The sequence below is a fragment of the Diabrotica undecimpunctata genome, chromosome 3 (genome assembly GCF_040954645.1).
Source record: "Diabrotica undecimpunctata isolate CICGRU chromosome 3, icDiaUnde3, whole genome shotgun sequence".
Lineage (NCBI taxonomy): Eukaryota > Metazoa > Arthropoda > Insecta > Coleoptera > Chrysomelidae > Diabrotica > Diabrotica undecimpunctata.
This window is the reverse complement of record NC_092805.1, coordinates 98,105,837-98,129,713: the sequence shown is the minus strand read 5'-3', so window position 1 is coordinate 98,129,713 and position 23,877 is coordinate 98,105,837. Positions and strand designations below refer to the sequence as shown.

Sequence of the window (23,877 nt, the reverse complement as noted above, 5' to 3'; positions counted from 1 at the left end):
GTAGCATCTTTTGGATCGAGGCCTTTGAAATGCTTAGACGCCTATATCTCCCGATATGTTACATCCTTAAAATTAGCTGACGAATAGCATCAATGTTGCTGTGTGTAAGGTTTTTTTTGAGGTTACGTTTGGTGGCGCCCTCCAAGCGTCTATATGCAAAACTAAAAGACAAACATCTTATATAGATCCGTACAACGCTTGTCCACTGTGTTTTTAAGCTGCAGCTATACCATCGCTCTCTGGTGCCCTAATTAAGTTTTTTAATTGTCTGTCTTTAATTTCCGCTAGATTTTAACAGTGGATAGAAGTGGCCTTCATCATCATATAACGGGGGTCCTACGGCGATTGCCGCTTCCCGCATTTCAGTCTCCATTTTTTCCTATCTCTCCAATCTCCCTCTTCTAAGCCCCTAGATTGCATTGTTTTTGTAATTTCTCTTCTCTAGGAATTTGGCAGTCTTCCCCTTTACCTTCTTTCTGGCGGAATATACATTAAGGCTTTCTTTGGCCACCGCTCCTCCTCCATTCTCATCACGTGACCATACCATTGTAATTGCCTTCCTTGTATTCTATCTGAAAGAGTATCTCTAATTCCTGTACGGTTTCGTATTTCCTCATTCCTGATTCTTTCCATTCTCAATACTCGACATGACCTTCTAAGATAATCCATTTCCACAACGTCTACTTTATCTCGTTCATTCTTTGCATTCGGCACCATATGTGGCAATTGGTTCTACAATTGCTCTGTATACGCGAAGTTTGGTATGCATCTTTATTTTATTAGACCACAGTAATGAATTCAGTATTGGGATGCATTTTTTCCCTTGGGTTATTCAGTTTTGTACATCTATCTTAACTCTGCCATCTGCTGATATGATGCTTCCTAGATATTTATACTGGTTGCAGGCTTTTATGACTGCGTTTTCAAGCCTCAGATCTGTGGTATTTCCTCTGATTTTTAAATATTCTGTTTTGCTTATGTCTACAGTAAGCCCCCATTTGGCATATTCGGATAGAAGTGGCCTTGTCATCAGTAAAAAGGCTGTAGTTTTGAAGGAAGGATTGTTTTGGTCGTTCTTCTAATTTTCTTCTATATCCTGATTTGTTCCTGTTACTCCTCATTTTTCCTTTTCATTAGCTTTCTTGTCTTCATTCTTGTCTGTTTATACTCACTGTTGTGCGAGGGATTTTGTAGCATACCCCTTCTAGCCAGCCTTGTTTCTTTTATGGATTTCAGGTAACATCATCCAATCATTTTTTTTTATGTCCTTTTTTATCTGATCCGCTTGTCAAAGGTAATTTTATATTTACACCTAAAATACATATTCTGATATTTCTATAAGTTTTTTAAAAACAAGTTCATGTCCTCTTTTGAACTTCTCTCTTTTGAACCATCCATATATGTCGGCTTTGTCTTTTAACAGTGGTTGGCTGAGTCCGGGATTCTGCAATTCATCATCTTTTACAGGACAAATTTTGACTGTCAATTTTTTTCCTATCTGATTCATTTTTTTATTAGCGTGACAGTACTCATCGGCAATTCAAATTATTCAGCAAAATCTTTCTTCTTTTGACAGCTCTTAACAGCTTCGAGCAGTTTATTTTTCACAGCATTCATGCTTTAACAATTTTATTTGTAAACTGTTGTACAAATTAATGTGTATTGCAAGTAGAAATGCTTGTTTAGACTTTTCTTAAAGTTCAAATGAAATCAAAAATAATAAAATTACCACAATGACACCAATTACCTGACACCAATCAAGCTAGCACGTGTTATAGCGAGTTGTAAATTCCTTAGGTGGTAATCCTATTTATTCTATACTATGAACCTGTTTTCTAAGAGACAATTCTGTATTTTTATATTGTCTGCAAATTCTCTATGTTCGAGAGACAGATATCCAATTAAGTTTTTCGTGTTATAGATGAAAATATGTATTAAAATGGCTTGATGGGACTCACTGATTATTTTAGACTGAGGGTTACAGGGACAAAACAATTTGTCAAGTAAAATTTCAAGTGATTGCAAACAGAGTTATTCATTCAATTTACATGTATGAACGGGAGCTTCCCTGGTTTGTAGATCAAATCTCAATAAAAGTATCGAATTTGACATTTGTCCAAACCACGCAAGATAGGAAGTTTTCTTCTATTCTCGAATCTTTCCGATTATGAGTTTTTTCACCATTCAAAAAGCATCTCACTGGTTGTAGTAAGGTAAATTACAGTTTTACAGGTTTACTTCTGCAGTTCTTGTTTTTTGCTCAGACTTCTTTCGATTCTGGTAATTGCTTTTTTTAATATCGTTATTGCCAGTACATGTATTTCCGAGCTAAGCTAGATCACTAACATCTGTTTTCAACTGAGTATTCCTAATTTATAAGTCAAAGTAGTGGGTGTATCTGAAACGCATCTTAAATATGCTTTTGCTCTGCTTGTGAAAACAGTAGAAACACTTACTAATTACTTTACTAAATTGACATGTTTATGAGACCATGTCTGATAAATCACAAACACTCCTACCACGGGGCCATCAAGACAGACATAAATGTAAGGTGCTTATTTATTGGTCATCTAGAGTTCCAAATCTTAACAATTTGGTTTTGAGGTTTTGTCATCCATGAAGTGTATTTTGTATGAATGAGTACTAATATAATGAGGCATTTTGAACACATGTAAAAGTGTTTTTTTTTGTGCACATTGGACACGTAATAAGCGAAGTTAATCAGACAATTTTATACCCCAGAATATGTGGTTTAATTAAATGATAAATTTTTGTTACATCCTCTACCATGTCTAACAAGAGAATAGTTTTGTTGCAATTTATGCTGAATCCCCTAATGTCTAATATTTTAGATTTTCCCCTATATATCTTTCAATCTTAAACTATATTTTTTTACTAATACATTCAATATGTCTTATAATGTACTCTAGTTGAGTTATTAATTTTCTGTTTTAATTTTCTTGTCGATAACCAATGAATGTGCAAAAATAAATTGCACATCTAAGAGTTTTTTATTGCCTTTTACCAAACTATTAATGACCACGTCCCAATATCAATATTTTTAAGATGAACAATTTTAAAATTTTCTAATTTTCATATAGTTCAGTCATCAGAGACGAAAGTGCCGCTGAAACTCTAAAAATCGTAGGAATAAGCTGAATTTTGCTGAGCGGACGTAGGGATAAGCAGAAAACATGGATTACCGAGAATCTGTAGGCCATAAATGTTTCAAACGAGAGATTTAGTTAAGATAATTTTGAACAAAAATGTTTATTAGCACTTTTTATGTGAAATGGAATCTTCTCTCGGAAACAATTGGCCCACTCCCATCGGCAAAATTCGTTAAAAAGTGGAGAGTGCAGCTTTCAACTGCAATTTTTCCATTTTGCCGCAAATTAATTCAGTTTCTAATAAAGCTTTACGTTGCGCGATGTATGCCGTTTTTTTAAACTCATGAAATCAATAAAATGTATCACCCGTTGAACGATTACTTGGAATTTCCATTGTTACATTCAATCTTCAAAACATGAAATTTTGATTTCGAGTTTTGGCAACGAATTTGGGGTATTTGTAATATTGCCTAAAAAACGCTGACTTTAAACGTTCACATTACAAACTATCTAAAACTGCTTCTTTTAGAGTCTTCGTGGAAGCATTTTCCGTGACGTGAGATCGTTTTTAATATGAAAGGCCGGTATTTTTTAGGCATATTTCAAATAAATATTTTAGCAAAACTCAACAAACGAAATTTCATGTTATACATATTAAAAATTAGGCTCTAAGATTGCTCAGCGACCGGCCAATCGAAGTGATAAATTTTATTGATCTCTGATAATCATTCACAACCGCAAAAATCGCACATTTAACACATTTATAAAACTTTACTTACTTCCGCGAACTGCAAAAATTGCAGAAGAGAGCGGCGCACTCATCGCATTTAAAACGCATTTTGATTTTTGTCGATAGTGACACTCAAATCAAAAGATCGCATTTTTACCAGTGAGTTGCTATAATTTTATGTAAAAACTTGATTTCTCGCGCATTCAGAAACATTCAGGAACATTCAGAATCGCCGGTCGGTACAAGCGTTGTTTCTGAGAGGTTCAATCTACAGGAAAAATGATTATCTCGTACACATTTCTTGTTTAAATACTTTTTTCTTCTACGACTTGTTAAATCCATGTTTTCCGCTCCCAAGCAGGGCGGTTTTAATGGGAAGCTCGGGGGTAGGAGTGGATCTTTTTTGGGGTTCCAAAATTGACATCAGCAAAATTCACCTTGTTTGTCTCATATTTTGAGATAAAATCTCTGACGACGACTGAACTGATTATATTCTTCAATTCACGACTCCATGAAATTACTTCTATATTGACAAAATTATCCCATAATTGTGAAATGTTCATGACAAAAAAGTTAAAATTAGAAATTTTAGTACTGACAACAATTAGACATCCGGATCATTGTTAAAGTGACTAATTTTGTGGAAATTAAAAAGTGTTGTTTTATTTATTAGTTAAACTTTTCTTTCCAGGTTTTGGAGGTTGGCATATGGGTAACCAAAGTCAAGATGAAGTATTTCTGGCCGCGCAAGAGGCCGTAGGTGCACATCGAGACTCACAAGGTAAGATTTTTGTTTTCAATTGTAAAGGCTTGTCTACTGTTCTGCAACTGACTTGTTAAGGAGTGTATACTTCAACCACTCCTTTGGTCAAATGGGACCTGATAGTACTTAAAAACTACAATGGTAGTTGGCTAAGTTCTTTACAGTAGACAAGCTTCATTCACTTGCAAGTGGTATGGCAAAATTTAACACCCTGACTTCCAGTCTCTGGTTTAACATTTTATTTTTATTTTACCTAACGGGTAGTCCTTGGTTTCTCCTGTTGCTTAACACTTAGCTTTTTATTTTACTAGATGTAGTGGTAGTTATTTTTGGTTTTACCCATCACCTTTCTCCCTCCCTCAAGATTGACAGCACTCCTTCATCAATTTTTCATTTTGGAGGTACCAGCCAGCCCTACAGGTCAACCCAAAACCACTAGTATTTTGAATTTTAAATTTAAATTGATTGAGAAGTGGCATAGAGGATACCCTACTATAAATGAATTAATTTTTAATTATTAGTTTTCTTTAGTTTTCTTCTAAAACTTTTGTAAGGCGTTTATACCGTAAAACGCTTTTTTTTAACACTTATCAGCCGTTAGATGTACGTGTAGATTATAAAATTTTTAAGCTAAATCTAGCGTTTATACTGCAAAGCGCTTTGTTTATTTAATACTTCAAACATTTCGGTTTTTGGGACCTAATGAAGACATCCAAAAGGTAAGAAGGGGGAGAATGGAGTAGAAACCAAACTGTTTCCAGATTCCTATTCATTTACCTTTTTTTTAAGCACTGAAGATTTGTCAGTATTAGAATCATTTTTTTCTATTACTTACATAGATTAATTTGACTTTAATACATGACATTCTTGATAAGTTGATTTTTATTGTAATTAATTTGATGATGTGTTGGAAAGCACTTTGGTTTCTTAACAGAGACTGAGGTCTCGGTGTTTTAATTTATTCTCCCACTTGTTACGTTTTTTTTTTCTTAAATTATTTTTTGTTTCCTCCAAATATATTTTGCCATACAACGAGCCAGTGCTTGTTTTTGTTGGGTATTGTAACTTTGTTTGGGCCTGCACAAACCATATTCTACTATTTGACGCCTGCTTTGGCCTTTCTAAATTACTTTTTAATTGTGGAGTATGGTTTGTACTTGTCTTGTAATTATAATGTTGGCCTTCTATCTCATTTGTATTCTTTACTTTTGGTCTAACATTGTATAATGCATGCTTTTATTGTATATTTGTACATTTTTTTATTTTGTATTTTTCAGTAGGGCTAATTTTAGTCTTACTGCACATTTAATCAATTTTTGTCTAAATGTGTTAAATTTAACAGATTTAGAAGTTTATGCAATTTAATTTTGCAACAATTGTTGTATAAATTATACATTTACATGATGTTACATGATTTCATGTAATGAAGCACATTTTTTTATTTATATTACATATATTTTTATGTAATATATCCCCCAATAAGATGACAGCAAAAAATAAATTTCACATTTGTGAAATTTGTTATCAGCTCAGTGCATTATGGATTGCAAGATGCATTTAACAAAATGCATTTAACAAGATGCATTTAACTTGACAAGATGCATCTAACAAGTTGCATTTAACAAGATGCAACAAGTTTCTGATTCAACGATGCTTCTGGCATGCTTGCAAAAAATTGCATACATGTTTCATTTTTGGATTTTTTTACATTTTGTGTTCATTAATCTTTTATTTTTCAGTTTTTTTTTCTGTAGCTGTACTTCTATATAATAAAAGTACAGTGAGGTAAAAACCATAAAAACATTTCAACAGACATTGACCAAGAAAGCATTGGTTGCAAAATTACTTTTATTTGCAGGAAATGTTGGCTTAGTTAATTCTGTTTTATAACTAATCCTTTTAATTTACAGCTTTGCTCCAATGTTTAAAGCATACATCGCTTTAAAATTTCTTCAATCACATTCCTTCTTCATGAGACGGTTGCTTACTAATTTGCAACTCCTACAGCTTCCAATTCGTGGATACAAGTGAACATGTTTTTTTTTTTAATCAATGTAGCTGTGGATTGATAACAATACACAGTGAGGTAATATTTTTAACAGCCTAATTTTAGGCTGCAATGTTTTAATGTTCTAATATTGTTTCCATTTAACTGTACTGATGCATATTTTTGCATACAGTACTAAAGCATTTATCAAATTATGTGCAATATTTTTTGCATATAAAGTTTTCTACAAACTAGATGTGCAATATTTTTTGCGTATCAAGTTTTCTACAGGAACTAGAAGAGGAAATAAAACTCTATAAACATTTGCTTTATAGTGAGGAACGTGTTTTATGGCTTCCTGATGCTCAGTAAAGAAGTGTGAACACACATTTCTTTACTAATGTGGACACCTTGGACATTTTAACAGTTTCTTCGCTACAAATTAAATTTTATTAAAGTGCATATAAATAATTTATACATGTGATCAATGTGTATATTAAATGATTTTATACACAGGAATTATGCCTGTTAACTTGCCATCAATGTGAAGCTTATAAATAATTGGGTCTGCTGGTATGGATGTGCTTTTTGAGTAGAGGGCCAACAGTAGATGTTAAACTATCCTGGTTTTGTGTATGTATATCCTGCTGAGCATATTATACTTTCTTAATGTGTTTGACAGCGACTCTGCAAAAAATCGGGATGGAAAAACAGCCTTCTGTTTTTGGTTCTTAGTATGAATGTTAATTTTTCTTTACAGACCCATTACCATACAAGTATTCACGTTGTTGGCGAAGTTATTCAGTGTCATATACATTAGAAAGACATCTAAGATATGAATGTGGAGTCGCTAAACAATTTACTTGTTCCATTTGCTTAAAGAAATTTTCTCGTAGAGATATTTTAAGAGTACATCAGAAAAATTTTGGACATGACATAAATCATGGTCTGGTTCAACCTATAGAACCAAATCAAGATTTAAGTCATATACACGGATCATGATTTCTCTTGATCCCGCAGTATATTTTAGTAAGTAGGCCGAATATTTCTCGTCAAGAAATACTCGGACTGGGTGGAGGTGGGTTAAGTAACTTCCCCTCAGGAAGTTACTTTTTTAAGGTGAATTTTGCTATCACCTTGCTATTATTATTTCCTAATATCCATATCATATTTCCAAATCCAAAATTTTATCACATCTCGCCTGGTTCATTTCATGTATCATCTTCATTTTCACCTTCATTTTTATTCTTTTTCTTTCATCAACTATTCCAAGGATTGGCGACAGCAACCTTTTCATGTAAGTATAAAAATCCGATTATATTAAACAGCTATTTAAAGATTTTGTTCCTTAAGGTTTTGAAGCCTCATTACTGTGCAATTTGCTAATATTATCTGCCGGTTTTGTCCATCGGCTATTAAAAACTACTTCTTTTTAATAGTCTTATGCAAGCAAAACGAGGACATTTTTTTCATTTTACATTGCACAGCGAACATTTCGTCTTTAAAAAGCAAAACATAAAGGTAAATGCATATCTAAGGCACGAAGTATCAATTTCTTCTGATCATAGCATATAATTAATCTTCAGTATTTTCATTTAAAAGTATTCGATAAATATTTATCACTTTATGACATGACATTATTCAAAATTATGTACAGAATTTTTCGATAAAACCACACATTATGTTAAATTATTCCCACGTATGCCTTAAATGATTCCAAGGAACGCAGGCCTTCGCCGCTGGTGTTTTGTGATGGTAAATTCTTTTTGGGTTTTATAATAGATCTACTTCTTTTTTGAATTTTGCCTTCAACTGCGAAAGATATCAAAGACGTGCTACATGTAACTGTCTCCACGTAAAAGACTGTTGATAAAGTCTATTCCATGAATATATCACTGTTGTTTTCGTATATTGTTTTGATATAAAACATTCGTATATTCATGAATAGACTATAACTGTCTTCTTCTCATTTAGTAAAGACTGTTACCACACTACCTTTGATGTCTTCACAAAAGTTGCAGGTGAAACATCAGGAAGAAATACAGATAAGTTATAAACCACAAGAACAATGTAAACATGACATTAATAAACTTTTTAATCGACTGATCTGAAGAAATTTAGGATATGCCGAAAATTATACAAATTTTTAACAAAACGTTTTTCTCCGTTGTTACAGACTAACCTGTTCCATTCCCGTGGCCAAAGAAGACTTAAAGTTTTTTTATAACAAAGTCGTTAATATATTGGTTTTGTTAAACTTCCCGATTTTTATTTAAGTTTACCTCTCTGCCTTACCACTTGTTATGCTGCTTTTTTAATGGTTAATTCATTTGCTTATATATCGACACACAAAGTCGACATGCACAAAAAAGCAGAATAGCAGATTAATGCTTTAAACTTTCATTCAGGTTCCACTAGGTGAATAAAGTGATCATATGCTAGTTAAAGATTTTTGATTCTTATAAAAATGAGAAATTCTTTCTTGATCACTTTTTTCACAGTTTGAAGCTAGATCAAAAGTGAATGATTGTTGCTCCAAAATCACCAGTAAACATGGAATAGACATTGAAATCGCTAAATACAGCAGAATTATTTTACAGGCGGAAATTGGATCCTACAGCATATCGATCCAGACTCTGCTACTGGTTTTCCCTGCCACAACTGCGGGAAAATATACAAACATCGTGGAAATATGCGCAGACATATGGTCTATGAATGTGGAAAAGATGCACGATTCCAATGTTCTTTCTGTGACAGAAAATTTCATCAACAATCTAATTTGAAAAGACATTTTGAAAACAAACATACAATGCTACCAAAGTTCAGCAACAGTATCACAGTATATAGAACCAGAACAGTATCCTGAGATCACTCTCGTAAATGTATGCCTCTACTTCCCAAACTTCCAAAATTGTAATCATGTTAGATTCTTCAAAACAATTGGAATTTGTTGATACCCGTATTCATCTTTCCCATTTTCTTGTATACATTTTTCCATTTCGTTTGATGTAAATTCTCAATTTCTCATTTTTTGGACTCTGCAATTGTCCTTCATTTATATATTTGATCTAAAGAGTTGATATGAGTGTATACAATGTGAGTAATCAGGAAATACATCTGCGAAAAAAATTTAAGTCATTTGCATCAACCCAAAACCTATGGGTAGCAATGTTCTATGTGTGGTAGCTTAGTTGAGCATATTTCATTTTTCATTAAATTTCAGGGAGAACAAATGCCACATTTTTGTTTTTATTATATCATTTCATATTTCATGAAATTATTTCGGGGAGGTCAGATGCTACATTTGCGAGAGGTCTCTGAACTCTAGTCCCTTTAAAGTTAAGAATTGTAAATAGCTTTAAATGAAATTTCAAAATTTTCTAAAGATAGGGAATAATGGTCACTAAGATTTTTTAAATTATTTAAGTGTAAGTGACCAAATATAGTTATATTATCTAGTCAGTGTGGTGTGCCATTTGTTTTAAGTTCAATCAGTTTGAATGACCTTTTCTTAAATGAAAATTTCCAATATAAATTTCGGAATTGGTAATTTTAACTGGTTCTTAGTATATAAAATAGTTAAAAAGGTTCCTATAACATGGACCTTCCATTGTAACAGAAGTCAAAGAAATATATACCAAAGATTTTCACGAAGCATTTATTTTCTCTGGCGTTCCTGAAAAGATCCTGTAATGAGAGGCCTTATACGGTAAGTATCCAGTTAATTAATATGGGGAGATACACATACTCTTTGGCTGGTAAATTTTTTAATAAACTTTTATGTTTTAGGGAAAATACCTAAATTTTTACCTTTTTTTAATTTTTTTTTTTATTAAAATTTTACACAATTGAAGCATTTAAGGGGTCAAATAACAGTATAAACTTTGCGCATGCGCATTTATGATCATGCGTAGGAAAGTATGAAATAAAATATTGATTTTGTGGCATTTACTTAAAGGAGTGCAACATTCCGAGGTGTTGTTCATTTCTTCTTCATCTTCTAAATTATATTCTGTCTGCTTACCGGTTACTTTTTGTACTATACTTAATTTTTCTTATTAAATTTTAGTTCTATACATGGATCTTTTTCTATGTTCATTCTCAGGTTCTTTATTCTCTTTTATATTTGTCTTGCGATTCTAGTTTATATAACTAGCAGCTGCAGTATTTTAGTGATTGTCAACAATTTCTGTTTAAATCCTATTGGTATTTTATTTGGTGTAAGTAAACTTCGTTTAAATTAGTGTTTATGGGTTTAAATGTTTGGATATTGCAGTTCAAAGTTGCATTAAACAAAATAAACGAAGACAAACCAAATCTATAAAAATATTGTTAAATTAGTGACAAATATGTGCTGCTTCTGCTGTGTCATTGATGTTCTTGGCAAAGTTCGTTTTTAGTTTCATAACGAAATTATTTTCCGCTGTTTTGTTATTTACCGCAATAAGTTTCTAATAACCTCATTATACAAAAAAAAATTCCAGAATACTTATACGATGTATTGAAAAATCCTTAGTCTACTATAGAAGCAAGCAGACATTTTCTTAATTGTATACATTTAATAATTGGCAATATGAGAGTTGTCAAAAGGCATTGTCATAAACAACGACAACTTTCTCGATGGCTTATCCATAACCATGAGTGAAACTTTCTATTTGAAGCGAAACTTCTACACTGTTACCTTTTTTTCTCTACAGTGACTGAGGCAAGCGTCACGGAATTAGTGTCTCAAGATGGTGTTATAGAATAAATAATAATCACAATGCCCACTCTTAGATGCCGCCTTTGAAGTGTGTCAGCACGCGATCGCCATATTTTAAACGGAAACAGACTCCGATAGCGAAATTTGTGACCAAGCTACGACAACCATAATTTATATTTTTAGAGATTAATAATTTTGTAAATTTAAAATATTTTTATTCTTCAACTAAAAGTACGACATAAAATATTGCATATTATGTCTAAGGTTGTCGTAAATGAATTAAACCGGGTTCATTTTTCTATGCACACCAGATAAAATTTCACTAAATAGCACTGGTTCCGTTTATAGAACACTTACTTCCATTTACTTATCTTGACAAGCAGAGTGGGCATTCTGATTGTTTTATTATTCTGTGGTGTCGTCAAGGGCAGCGTCAAATAGCCGTTCTTGACATCGATTCACTACTCTCGATCAATTCGTTTCTAGTCATATATTTACTTTAAGCAGGTTTACTACAACAAAATCTAGATATTAAATGAGAAGTAAAAAATTAAAGAATATCTTGTCACTAAAAGATTCGATTCGTAACGATTGTCAAAATTTAATAAATGTCATCCGATTACTAACAGTATTAAATCATCTGTTTAAATTTTTATAATAATTCTCGTTTTTAAAATAATTTCATGTAAATCCAATTATTTTTAAACAATATTTATTTTATACAATAATTATTAAATTTACTATCAAAATGATATTTAAAAATTATATTTTATAAAATACTGAAAACAGTCTGAAGCTCTGCGCTGATCCAATCTTAAAAAAAAAGATCCGTTTTTCCAATGACTAACGGACACCTCTAAGAATACGTCATTCTTCGTTGAAAGGTTAATTTATTAGATACATCCTCTTAAAAATAAAATTTACAGTAAAAGTAAATTCCTGTATTTCCTTTATCGATCAATCAGTTTCGTGTATTTCAGTGAAAATGTTTTTTTTTTACTTTAGTTTATTTTCAGTTGTCACCCATTCCTTATCAGTATAATTTTCTTTTATTGTGCTTTCGCTTCACCTATCTGTAGCTGATATAAGTTCTTTCTGTATTCCACTGAGACAAATTTTGCGTAATGTTTTGGGTCTAGTATAAACCTTGTACTGACTTAAGCAAATTAACTCTTACAAGAAGTTTAGTTTTATACAAGATGTCAACAAGAAAAAAGATCATAATAGTAAGTGCAGCTATATATAGTATATTTGAAGAATAAGCTGGAGTAAATTCTCAGAAAAAAAAACTAAATTGTTAAGCATATTTTAGTACGTGTGCTTTTCGTACAACGTCAATATTTTAGCTTATTTTACGTTGGGTTTGACTATTTAGATAGAAATTTTTCCATGTCACATGGACTATCGTAAAATTTAAATACCTGCTATTGTTAGAACTGTGTAGGCTAGGGTTTTTTCAGCTGGTCACAGACGTACTTTAAGGGTATTACATTATTTGTTTCGGTTTGTTAGATATTTAAACCATTTTCAAAGCATATTATATTTATATAAATCTGTTTATTTTAGTAACGTTATTTATGGTTATTTTTGTCGTTATGATAATGACCCATTAAATAACAAGAAATAAAGAAACTCTTAAAATACACAGGTATTTAGTTAATGGTCTTTTGATAGATTAGATAGAAAAAGTCGATTAGCGAAAGATGGTTTCTGATAAATGTGAACGCTATCTTAAATAGTATAAATTTCGATTTTGTTTGGAAAACCAATGATTAATAAAATGGTTAATGGTCTTTAAATAGTCATTCATTAATATCAGAAAATTTTTGTTTAGTCGATTATAAGCGAGTGAAGAGATCTGACACAGTTGTTTTTTGCAAGAGTGAATAGTGAGTTTATAGAATATGGAATTAACGTGTGATTATACACCAGTTAAAAAATTAAAGTTGAATCATTTATCACTTAACGAAAAGAGTGTTATCCTTAACGTCTACAATTATTTTAAGCAACACAATCCTTCCAATACTGTTGATAGTATAGTTGAAATTTCGTCTAAAGTAATGGGATATTCAAAATCAACTGTATATAACATTTTAAAAGAGGAAAAATCAGCTGGTATAACGCCACCCAAACCGAGACCAGGAAGACCAAAATTGTCGAAAGTGAATGTGGATGAATTCTTCAAAAATGCAATTCGTAGAATGGTCCACTCATTTTTTTTTAACAAACAAATACCAACTTTAGATAAAGTTTTACAAGCCATTACCGACGATCCCGATTTACCCACAATAAGTAGAGACCAACTTTGGAAAGTTTTGCATGAGTTAAACTTTAAGTATGAAAAAGTGGGCAGACAGTCAATGCTTATCGATTCCGAAGAAATTGTGTGTTGGAGACGAGACTACCTCAGAAAAATAAAAAAAATGAGGACAGAAAATAAGAACATTTATTATTTAGATGAAACGTGGGTTAATGAAGATCATACTGTAGGGAGAGTTTGGAAAGACAAAACTATAAAAACATGTCGACAAGCATTTCTGGAAGGATATTCACCTGGTTTCAAGGAACCAACAGGTAAAGGTCGACGATTAATTGTTACCCATATAGGTAGTATGAATGGATTTCTTAAGGAGGGTTTACTTTTGTTTGAATCAAAAAAGACCTGTGATTATCACGAAGAGATGAACGGAGACGTGTTTGAAGAATATTTCGAACAGATGATTGAATTCATACCTAAAAATTCAGTTATTGTGATGGACAATGCAAGTTACCACTCTAGATTAGTTGAACGTTTACCAACTACTCAATGGAGGAAAGATGAAATTGCAATGTGGTTAACTTCTAAGAATTTAATCTTTGACGATACAATGACAAAAGCAGAATTATTAGAGCTTGCTAAAATTAATAAACAAAATTATAAAAAATATGTCATTGAGGAAATAGCCAAAAAACGAGGAATTGAAATACTTCGCCTACCACCGTATCATTGCGAGCTAAATCCGATTGAATTAGTATGGGCCGAAGTTAAAAGTAATGTTGCTCGAAATAATACAACTTTTAAATTGTCAGATGTTACTATTCTTTTTCATAAATCAATATCCGAAGTAACGACTGAACATTGGCAAAAATGTATTAATCACGTTATGGATATTGAGAAAAATATGTGGAAGCTTGATCATATAATAGATAGCAGTATAGAACCTATAATAATTCATCCCGGATCGGATAACACTTCGTCTGAAACAGAATATGAGGAAGCTTAACTTTAAACTGTAGCTCAGAAGTTTATTTTACATTTGAACTAATTGCCGACAACTTCATTGTTTATTTTTTATTTATTTTTTATTGCTAATATAATTTTCATTCTTATTTCCAATATTATTAGTATTAAGAATATTATTATTTATTAATAGGAATATATAAAAATTTACAGTTTTTCTGTATGTATTTTACGTTTCAGTATAATTTATTGTATTTTATTATTTTATATTAACTGTATGTTTCACAAATAATAGAATTTTTATTCTTTTTATGTATATCTTTTTATTTTAAACCAGTATTGGATTGGATTACTTTGTTCTAAATATCCAAATAAATTTAAGGCAAACTTTTCTTTTAAGATTACGTTTTAGTTAGAAGATGTGCACGCCTATGTATTTCGAGGTGCGAAGATTAGTATTCTGAGAATTTACTCCAGCTTATTCTTCAAATATACTATAGTAATTCATAATAAGCGGGATAAATTTTTTTACTAAAGTTAATCTGTAAAAATCCGTACATTCACCCTCCAAACTGAGCAAATTATCGCGTAAATATTTGATATCGTGCAGAAATCGACTACTAAGGGATAGCATTTGTGCGGATTAACTTTATATGCTCACTCGTACACACCTGAGCATTTTTGCGCACACAGCTTTCGTTCGAATAAATTTGCTCAAGTCAGTACGCGCCTTTAAACATAAGCATACATAATAGTGTTTTTTATTGAGATACTCTTACATCAATTCGTTCAGTATTTTTTCGAGTTAGCGTTGTCAGGTCCTATATCTAGGGATTCTTGTGTAGTATTGTATTTATTACTCACATTAGGCTTAGTAAGCAAATCCTTCATAATATTCTTGGTCATGGTTTGTAGGGTTAACCCTTCATTGCATGATTTTTTATAGTTCGTTGCAAAAAAGTTTATAGACTAGATATTTCTTATTTTGTGGGAAAAAAAATTTTTGAAACAGTTCGTCTTAATTAAGCAAAGTGCTACTGCATATTTTTCGTAAAACACGTGTCACTCTTTGTCTTTAGTTGTAATGCCCCATCCTAAATTTCACTTGCTGAAGTTCGTCCCCTCTTTACGAATCTGCCAGCTGTTCTGCATAATACTTTGTCAGTTGTGCTCGAAACTTAGTCTGCGACTAAAGGCATAATACCAGTTTTCTGTTCAGCTGAATTTTTGTAAATTATTATTTGAAACTATTAGCAACGCTTATTTATATTCAGTAAATGATAAAATACAAAATACTATTTTTTACTCCTTGGAATAATTTTATTCCGTTTCATATGTCTGTCACAACACATCGAGGAGGATATGGACTACTTCTTTTCTCTTGTATTCTTGGTTGTAGTTTTAGGAATTTAGGAAAGTTGATAAAAACGCGACATTTTTTAATTTTTCCAGACTAAGGAACTTATTTTCACACCATCGGAAGTACCAACAAACTGCACTAGTTCCTCTTTCTGTATTTTTCGTAGCCCTTTCATTCTTAGAGTGAAGTCTACATATGGCAGTTGACAATTATAGTGGCTGTTTTTATTTTTGATCTTGATGCTCTAAACAAATCAAATCAATCTGCATTGATACCAATCACGTAGATTCTTCATTCAATAAGCTTTCGGCCAACAGATTTTTCTTAAATTTTTCCTTATATTAGAAGTTTCAAAATTTCATATTTTGGTCCTCTCATCACGTGGCCTAGGTATTCTAGTTTTCTTTTTTGTTTAGTGGTGGTTACCACTAAACCACTGCAGAAGTACTGAAGAGGGTTATCAAACCTCTGCAGTACTTCTTTATTTATAATTTTTTCAGTCCATATTTTTAATACTCTGCGGTATAACCAGATTTTCGAGAGCCTTGATTCTTTTTAAGTTGCATTTTTTTTAATGTCACAAGTCTTAGCTCCATATAGTGTTATATTATGTATTATATAATAATATAATTAATAATAAAGTTCCCAAGTACTGATATTTTTCTACTTGTTGTATCCTTTTTTTTTATGTTCTCAATGCCAATTTCTTCTTGCCAATATGCTGTTGCATTAGGCAAGGTTACCTTTCTGCATGCATGGAAGGGTGGTTAGTTGAAAACTATTCTATCATATGTAAATGCGTCAGTTAACAAAGGACAGACCAAAAACATCTTGGCCACATAAAGAAATCTTGTGGAAATGCAGAAAACTATCGGTTGACACTAATTCATCCATTTGCCAACATACACAGTATTGTGAGTAGAATCCATTCTCTCAGCAAGAGAGATAAATAGCGTTAACAACAGTGATAAACTAACCCTCAAAACCCTTGCTATCGCCTAGGGCACATACTCCCCAGGGATCCCATTACGAAAGTTCCATTCCCTTCAGCCAAACTTCTACACTTGACTGGTAACGAGCTTCCTGATGAGTATTACGACATCCCAGTCGTAAATCGAGTCACATAAAATATCGCAAAATAGAATAAGCTGCATGCCAAAAACGCAAATCTTAAGAACCGTTCCTTTCCTATATTTGGTGACAGCGGAGGTGCTTCCTTCGCTAGACGTGTTTGGTTTTCGACTCTGCTAAAAAAAAAGCCATTTTCAGCTCTCCCCCGCTACTTTTGCTCACGTTGCTCTATTCCCCCAAAATTTCCGCAAAAGAAGGAGACACTTGAAGAGACTTATTGCCTAAGCGAGCCTATAATTATACATACATAAAAAGTTTATATTTTCAGTTATATTTACTATTGAAAAAAATTGAGGGAACTTTCTTTTTCATTGAGTTAACAAGCAATAATCAAATAGCTTTTCGCGCTAGCAAAATTAAAAACTCAAAACGGGCGAGTATGTGAGCCTGCGAGTATGTGAGCCTCGCAAAAAAATCACGCATAATACACGTACACAATACTTGCCCGGTTTTTGTTTTTAATTCTGCAAGCGCGAAAAGCTATTTGTTTGTTGCTTGTTAACTCGATGAAAAAGAAAGTTTCTCAATAGTTAACTATCGAAGTAAATCGACATAAATTTGACTCTATAATTTTGTGTACAAGGCTATCTGGGAAGAATAAATTAAAATATTCACAAGGACATTCTAGTTGTAGGATTTTCAATATTGATTTCCTCTAAATTCCAGTAGCTTTTCATATAACGTCTAAAAATAGAAAAACATCTATTTTTGATTACATTATAAATAGATTTTTATTAAAAGATCTTTTTAATTAAAAGGACACAATTGTCATGGGCTGCTTTTGGTAAGTTGAGCTTCATTTTAAAAGACAGAAAAATCCCAATACACTTACAACGAAAAACTTTCTACTAGTTGCAACTTATGGATTGGAAACTATGACAATAACAAGAAAAATGGCAGAACAATTAAGAGTAACTCAACAGGCCATGGAGAGGGCCATGTTAAATATAAGCCTCAGAGACAAAATTCCTAACACCGAAATACGTTGAAGAACTAAAGTAACCGACATCATGGAAAAAATAGAGACATTGAGATGGCAATGGGTAGCACATAGACAAGACACCAACAGATGGTCTCATAAAGTGACATTCTGGAGACCTCGAGAAACAAAAGGAAGCGTGGGAAGCAATTGGAGGAGGCCTATGTCCAACAATGGATAAATGAAGGCAGAAGAAGACGATAAATTAATTATAAAATATACTTTTGCCCTTGGAGATTACCAATACCATCTATGATGGTTTACTCGACGCTCATTATTACTGTATTCTGAGAGAACAACGTAATGCACACGCTGATTCATCTTTATCTGCTATGTAAAATGTAAATTTGCAGTGTGTTAACACGATGCAGTGCAGAGTTAAGTAGATACTGTAATCTTTAGATGTTCATAATTATTTTAGTTTTTCTTTTTAATCTATAAACCATTTCTTAGGTTAATTCACTATTTGTGATTTTAACTTGATTGTACTGATCTAGTTAACATAGATTTATTTTTCGTAAATTCACAATCTAGAACAGGATTTCCCAAACATGTTCGTACTGTGACGCCCTTGGGACATTGCTATTTTTTTGCGACGCCCCCTCAACCCAACCCCCAATAACACTTTGAGCACAGCTTGTGAAACCGTAGCCACAGTTTGGAAATTGCCACTCTCATTTCTTTTTTTAAGTTTATATTTGACCTGTATTTGTTTTTATTTACTGCAACTGCAGAAAAGCCCGTATTCATGAGAAAGTGAGCTCCAAAATTCAAACAGTTTGTCCTTGTCGTATTGAAGCTTTAGGCTGGAATCACAGGACAATTCTGTGAGTTGTTCTTCTTCCTCTGTTGAAAGTGTCGATGGCGTGGATGACAGGAAAGGCTTTCTGACCCAGTCATATGGCTCCATATCTTCCGGGAAAATATTTCTCAGTGTTCGCTCAACGATAACGTGTTGTGTCAACATATTTTTTAAAGAGAGATCAAGGATTTCTATCAATTTTTCTGGTAGAATACCTTGTAAAGCAGGGAAACAGTCAATTTCTTGATATTCCCATTTTCTCTTCTATAAGAGCAACTTCTTCTGAAACCCAGTAATTTTATCTGCCAATTGCAGGATATGAGTATTGTTTCGCCGCAAAGACTAAGATAATTAAGATCATTTAATTTGTTAAATATGATATACCACAGAGGTATGCTAATTTTAGACTTGCAATAATAAATTAAAGAGGTGTGCTGGGCCCATTTCTTCACAAAATTTATGGAAGTCTTGATTTCACGGGTCGTGTTTTAATGTAGTTCACCACTTTAATAATGCTATCCATCACAACACTTAATTCAGGTGTAACGTTCCTTGCTGCTAAGGCCTCTCTATGTGTGTCACAATGTGTCCATTTTACACTTGGAGCTTTGGTTTTGATGAGAGCTTTTAGTCCTCCATACTGTCCAGACATTGCTCGTTCAACATCCGTACGCACATCTACACAGTTATCTCAGCTAATGTTTTAAAATCTGGAATAAATCAGTAGCTTTACAACTTTCACATTTTTCTGCAAAATAACAAATCTTCATATATATTTGTTTCTTGTATCTACCGTACATAACATATCAATTAAGCATTATCATTACTATCAGTCGCCTCGTATAGTTGAATGGCAAATAAACCTAAAACTTTCCCCATAATTTGCTCATTAATATTTTCTGATATGTCGTGAATACGGGGACTAACCGTTTTGTTTGAAAGATGTATATTTTTTATTTCTTTAGCTGGCGATTCTCCAATCGTCACTGTTACCATATCAACCGCTGCAGGTAATATCAGTTCCTCAGCGATCGTATGTAAGAGGCGAGCAATGCTTTGGTAGGAAATAATGCTCTTGAAACCAAAGCCGTGGTCTGATGTTTTAGCTATCGCAATTTTCTTACAAAAAAAAACCTCTTGGCTTACTTTGTAAATGACTGAGTTAATTTCAAATGCCACTTTAGTTTATTAGGAAGCTTACTTTCAGCCGCCAACACTTTGTGACAAATAACACATTATGGAAATTCTACATTCCCTTTAGTAACACAGGTATACCGTTAGTTAACCTTATACAGGTAAAGTTTGTTTAGCAGAAAATGGTTGACTTCAATTAGTGCGGTCGTAAATATTATTAAATTTATCTGACTTGGCCCGTTGTTAAGACCTTGTACCTCAGGTAAACCATTGTTACCCGAAACCGGGCCTTTTATACTATCATCGGTTAACCCAGGATGTTTATAGTCGGTATATTATACTAATTGAAGTCAACCATTTACTGCTAAACAAACTTTATACGTATACGTTATATTTCCTATATTTCGTTTTACTTAAAATAACATCACTGCTCTCGCCTGATTCTTCCCTTAGTTTTCTATTCTTTTGAATATAACTATCCATTGTTGATAGCAAAAAACCCCACGTACGTAATAAAACAAAACAAAAGCTTGACTAAATGGTATAACACGCGCGACAGTAGGGAACACAGGGAGGGGACTCGACCGGGGAAATATAATGCGCCCGGCGCTCACTCGACTTCAGTGTTACTAATGTCCGGATAATTATCCGAGTTTCATATATTTTACATATATTTTATCATCGCTGTGACACGCGACGTCCCTGGGGACATCGCAGCGACGCCCCAGGGCGTCGCGAAGCACAGTTTGGAAAGCCCTGATCTAGAACTCTCAATATATTGTAATCTCATATCTGTTGACAATCTCATTAGTTGACCTAGACATGATTACTACTCAAAACACTCATGACAAATGTGTCACTTGAATGAAATAAGTTACTACATAGTTAGTAAATTTAGTTTATTTCGTTCATTTGCAAATGATCATTAATATGAACTGTACGTAGTATATTTTTATTTTTGATTGGAAGATGAAGACGTTAATAAAGTGGTTATGGAGAAAATATTAGAGCACTAAACAGGGCTGACACTCATAATCTTCTGGACTCGTTAACAGCAATCTATTTTCCCAGGAATGCTTCATAAAAGCATAAAATTCTGCTAGTACGTGAACAAAGAAATACAAACTGTTTTGGTTTGTGTTTCAAATCTTGTTTTCCAGGCATGATATCTATCTATGGGTATCTTCATGTATTATTATGTTGCAACTCTTAAAATCTCAGATACCCAGTAAGGACGTCTGTTCTTAGATCCTGAGCCTTAGCTAAAGAGCCTTAGCTAAACTTAAGGCACTGCCTAGAGCGATACACATATGCAAAGGAGGAAGGTTTAGCACAGTGTTAACCACTCTGGAGAGTGGGATTATTGTGCAAGTGCCGTAAAAATATAGTAACTTTGAAAAAAATTATAGTATAGAAAAAAAAATCGTCAAATTTAATTTTAAATAATGGTTAATGGTTATTGTTTTGACTAAACTATTTTTTTTTGAAGAAGCTTGGTACGTAGATACTGTTTCCTCATTTACTCATCTCTTCCATTGTTTTTCTATTACTAACTCATCAGTAGGTATATCAGTTTTTCTATCAATAATTTGAGGAACTAAAGAATTATAGTGGGGACCTTCCAGTTTTTAAATAATGACCTATTTGTACAGCAATTACAATCTAATCAATAATTCACTAACATGTGATTGGTCCAATATTTTATATTATTTTAAAGAAATACATATTTGCTTGTTATATTACCTTGAAATGCTACTTAGACACTTGTAGCAACCCTGGAAAGTGGGATTATTGAGTCAGGGCCGTAAAATTATAGTAAATTTGAAAAAAAATATAGCAAACGAAAAAAAAAATAATCGTCAAAAAAATAATTAATGGTTATTAATTGTTTTGATGAAACTATTGAAAGTTCAAGTTAATATCAATAGATTAAAGCAAATATGATTACTGAATCGTGGTTGGTTTGATAAGGCGTGTACTATTCGCATTTTAAACCTCTAGTATAAACACTACTTGGAAGTTTAGAATTTTTCAAGTTTATGCCTGCTTTTTTTATATAGTTATAATTGGTTTAATTTTTTAATTAGGTTGGGGGTGTTCACTAGATTGCAGATGTTTACAAGCATCAATTGAAGTAACTGATTGTGTTGTATGCTAAGAACGCTATATTGGATCAACATTCATCATTTGGGCGACAAATGAAAAGAATCTTGAGATCAAGTACAAAAATTTGTTTTTTTTCTTCTAAAAATATGGTTAATGAAACTTATAGTAGATTTAAAAATTATTGTAAAAGCATGATAGTAGAATATTTGTATTCACGGCGGCGTTAAAATCACGTAAATGTACTGGAAGTGGAATTATTCTAACCAAACTAAAATGTATAGATGCGAAAATTACGATCGTAGAAATTGTTGCAGTGATGGGCTGAGACCCATGCCATAAATAATAAATTGCATAGGTGCTTAACAAAAATGCATTTTATGTGCATCTCGTTTGTGTTTTCAATGATTGTTTTTAAAATTCTTTTAAAACTGGCTTCAATTTGTTATTTTGACTTAAACTTTCGGTATTAAACGTGACAAAATCCCTATTATTATTTATTTTAAAGTTATTGTTTATAATTATATTTTCAATTTATTTTGAGTTGAGACGAGTGAAGTACAACCAATATTTTTTTAAGTTTTCTCAACAATTGTACTTAAAAATTATTTACAAGTCGAATAATTGGCGTACTTAATAAACAGACTGGATAATGACATTGCATAATAATGCAATATTAGTATTAAAAACATATGAATGCAATAAAAAAGTTCTTACAAAAACAAAGAAAATAACGCTAGTTTTGTCACTATAACAGTTCACATCCTAGATCACCTTCATCGTCGTCGGTGTTTGACCACGAACTGTTGGATCGCCTTCGCCAACATGTTCAGCTACGTCATCTATTAAATTTTCTTTTCTAAGGTACTCCTTTTTTACTACAATAACGTTGTCGCAAGTTTTTTCCCTACATCTGCTCCGAGATTGTTAAATTTTTCTTCGGCTATCTGCCTAACATCTGACATTAACGACACGTTTTTTGATGCTACATGATTTTTGACTACACCCAAATTTTCTCAATCGGATTTAGTTCAGGGTAGTATGGATATAGTTCATACGTACTACAGTGTCTCCTTGTTTCGCCATTATTTTGTCTATTACATATTGTTCATAGCTAATACTTAAATTATTAACTAGATACTACTCAATTAAAAAAATATTATACAAAAAGAGGCTAAAATACTAAAAATATACTTGCGACACCAGAGGTTCTCTTCAAATTTTACATCGGTAGTGAACGTGTTTTAAAAAGTAAAATACTACGGGAGCTGTGTACTGTGTCAACTCCCCCCTTTGTAGAATTGTAGTCAATAATCATTTCGGGTTTCATGGAATTCTCATCAGTTGTATCGTCATGATGTAAACTAGACACGAGTAGTAGGTTTTTATTCCTTTTTGGTATATAGGACATCAAAGTAATATCATGAAAAGCAAACATGCTGGATCGAATAGGTCTGCTTATAAAGTCATGAGGTAATTCCTTCTTATTTTTGTGACCCGTTCCTAGAAATGTAAGTTTGTAATCATGAACCAAGGTTTGGATTTTTGGTATGCTTGAAAACCAATATACTGTTTAAAACTGCATCGACGTCTAAATGCCTTTCATTGTTCACCTATTGTGGCATCTTCAAACGGCGTGTAACAGTTTTTAAGTAAAAGTAAACATCAAAAATCTCGCGTATGAGACAAAATTTATGTAATATTTTTTCCCCGCGTGAATCTATATCATCAAACCTTGCGTATTGTAGTAAAAATTGTAATTGGTACCTGGACATTATTAGTCGAAACATCTGAATTCCTGTACCGTATTTATTCCAAAGTTCGTGTGTGCTTAACTTAGCAATAGACTTGCCAAA

The 23,877-nt window shown here is 32.6% G+C and overlaps 1 protein-coding gene across 50 annotated transcripts in view; it reads left to right on the top strand.

The window, feature by feature from the left end:
- The window catches only part of lola (longitudinals lacking), a 604,955-nt gene that overhangs the window by 9,235 nt on the left and 571,843 nt on the right, over positions 1 to 23,877 (top strand). For 46 of the 50 annotated variants that reach the window (XM_072526383.1, XM_072526365.1, XM_072526380.1 and 43 more), the window contains exon 4: positions 4,532 to 4,621. In XM_072526383.1, the coding sequence (XP_072382484.1) occupies positions 4,532 to 4,621 (90 nt within the window). Of the gene's footprint in view, positions 1 to 4,531; positions 4,622 to 7,350; positions 8,849 to 9,190; positions 9,534 to 23,877 lie in introns of those variants that run through there. The other 4 variants (XR_011950345.1, XM_072526344.1, XM_072526347.1 and 1 more) reach the window with 4 other exon arrangements.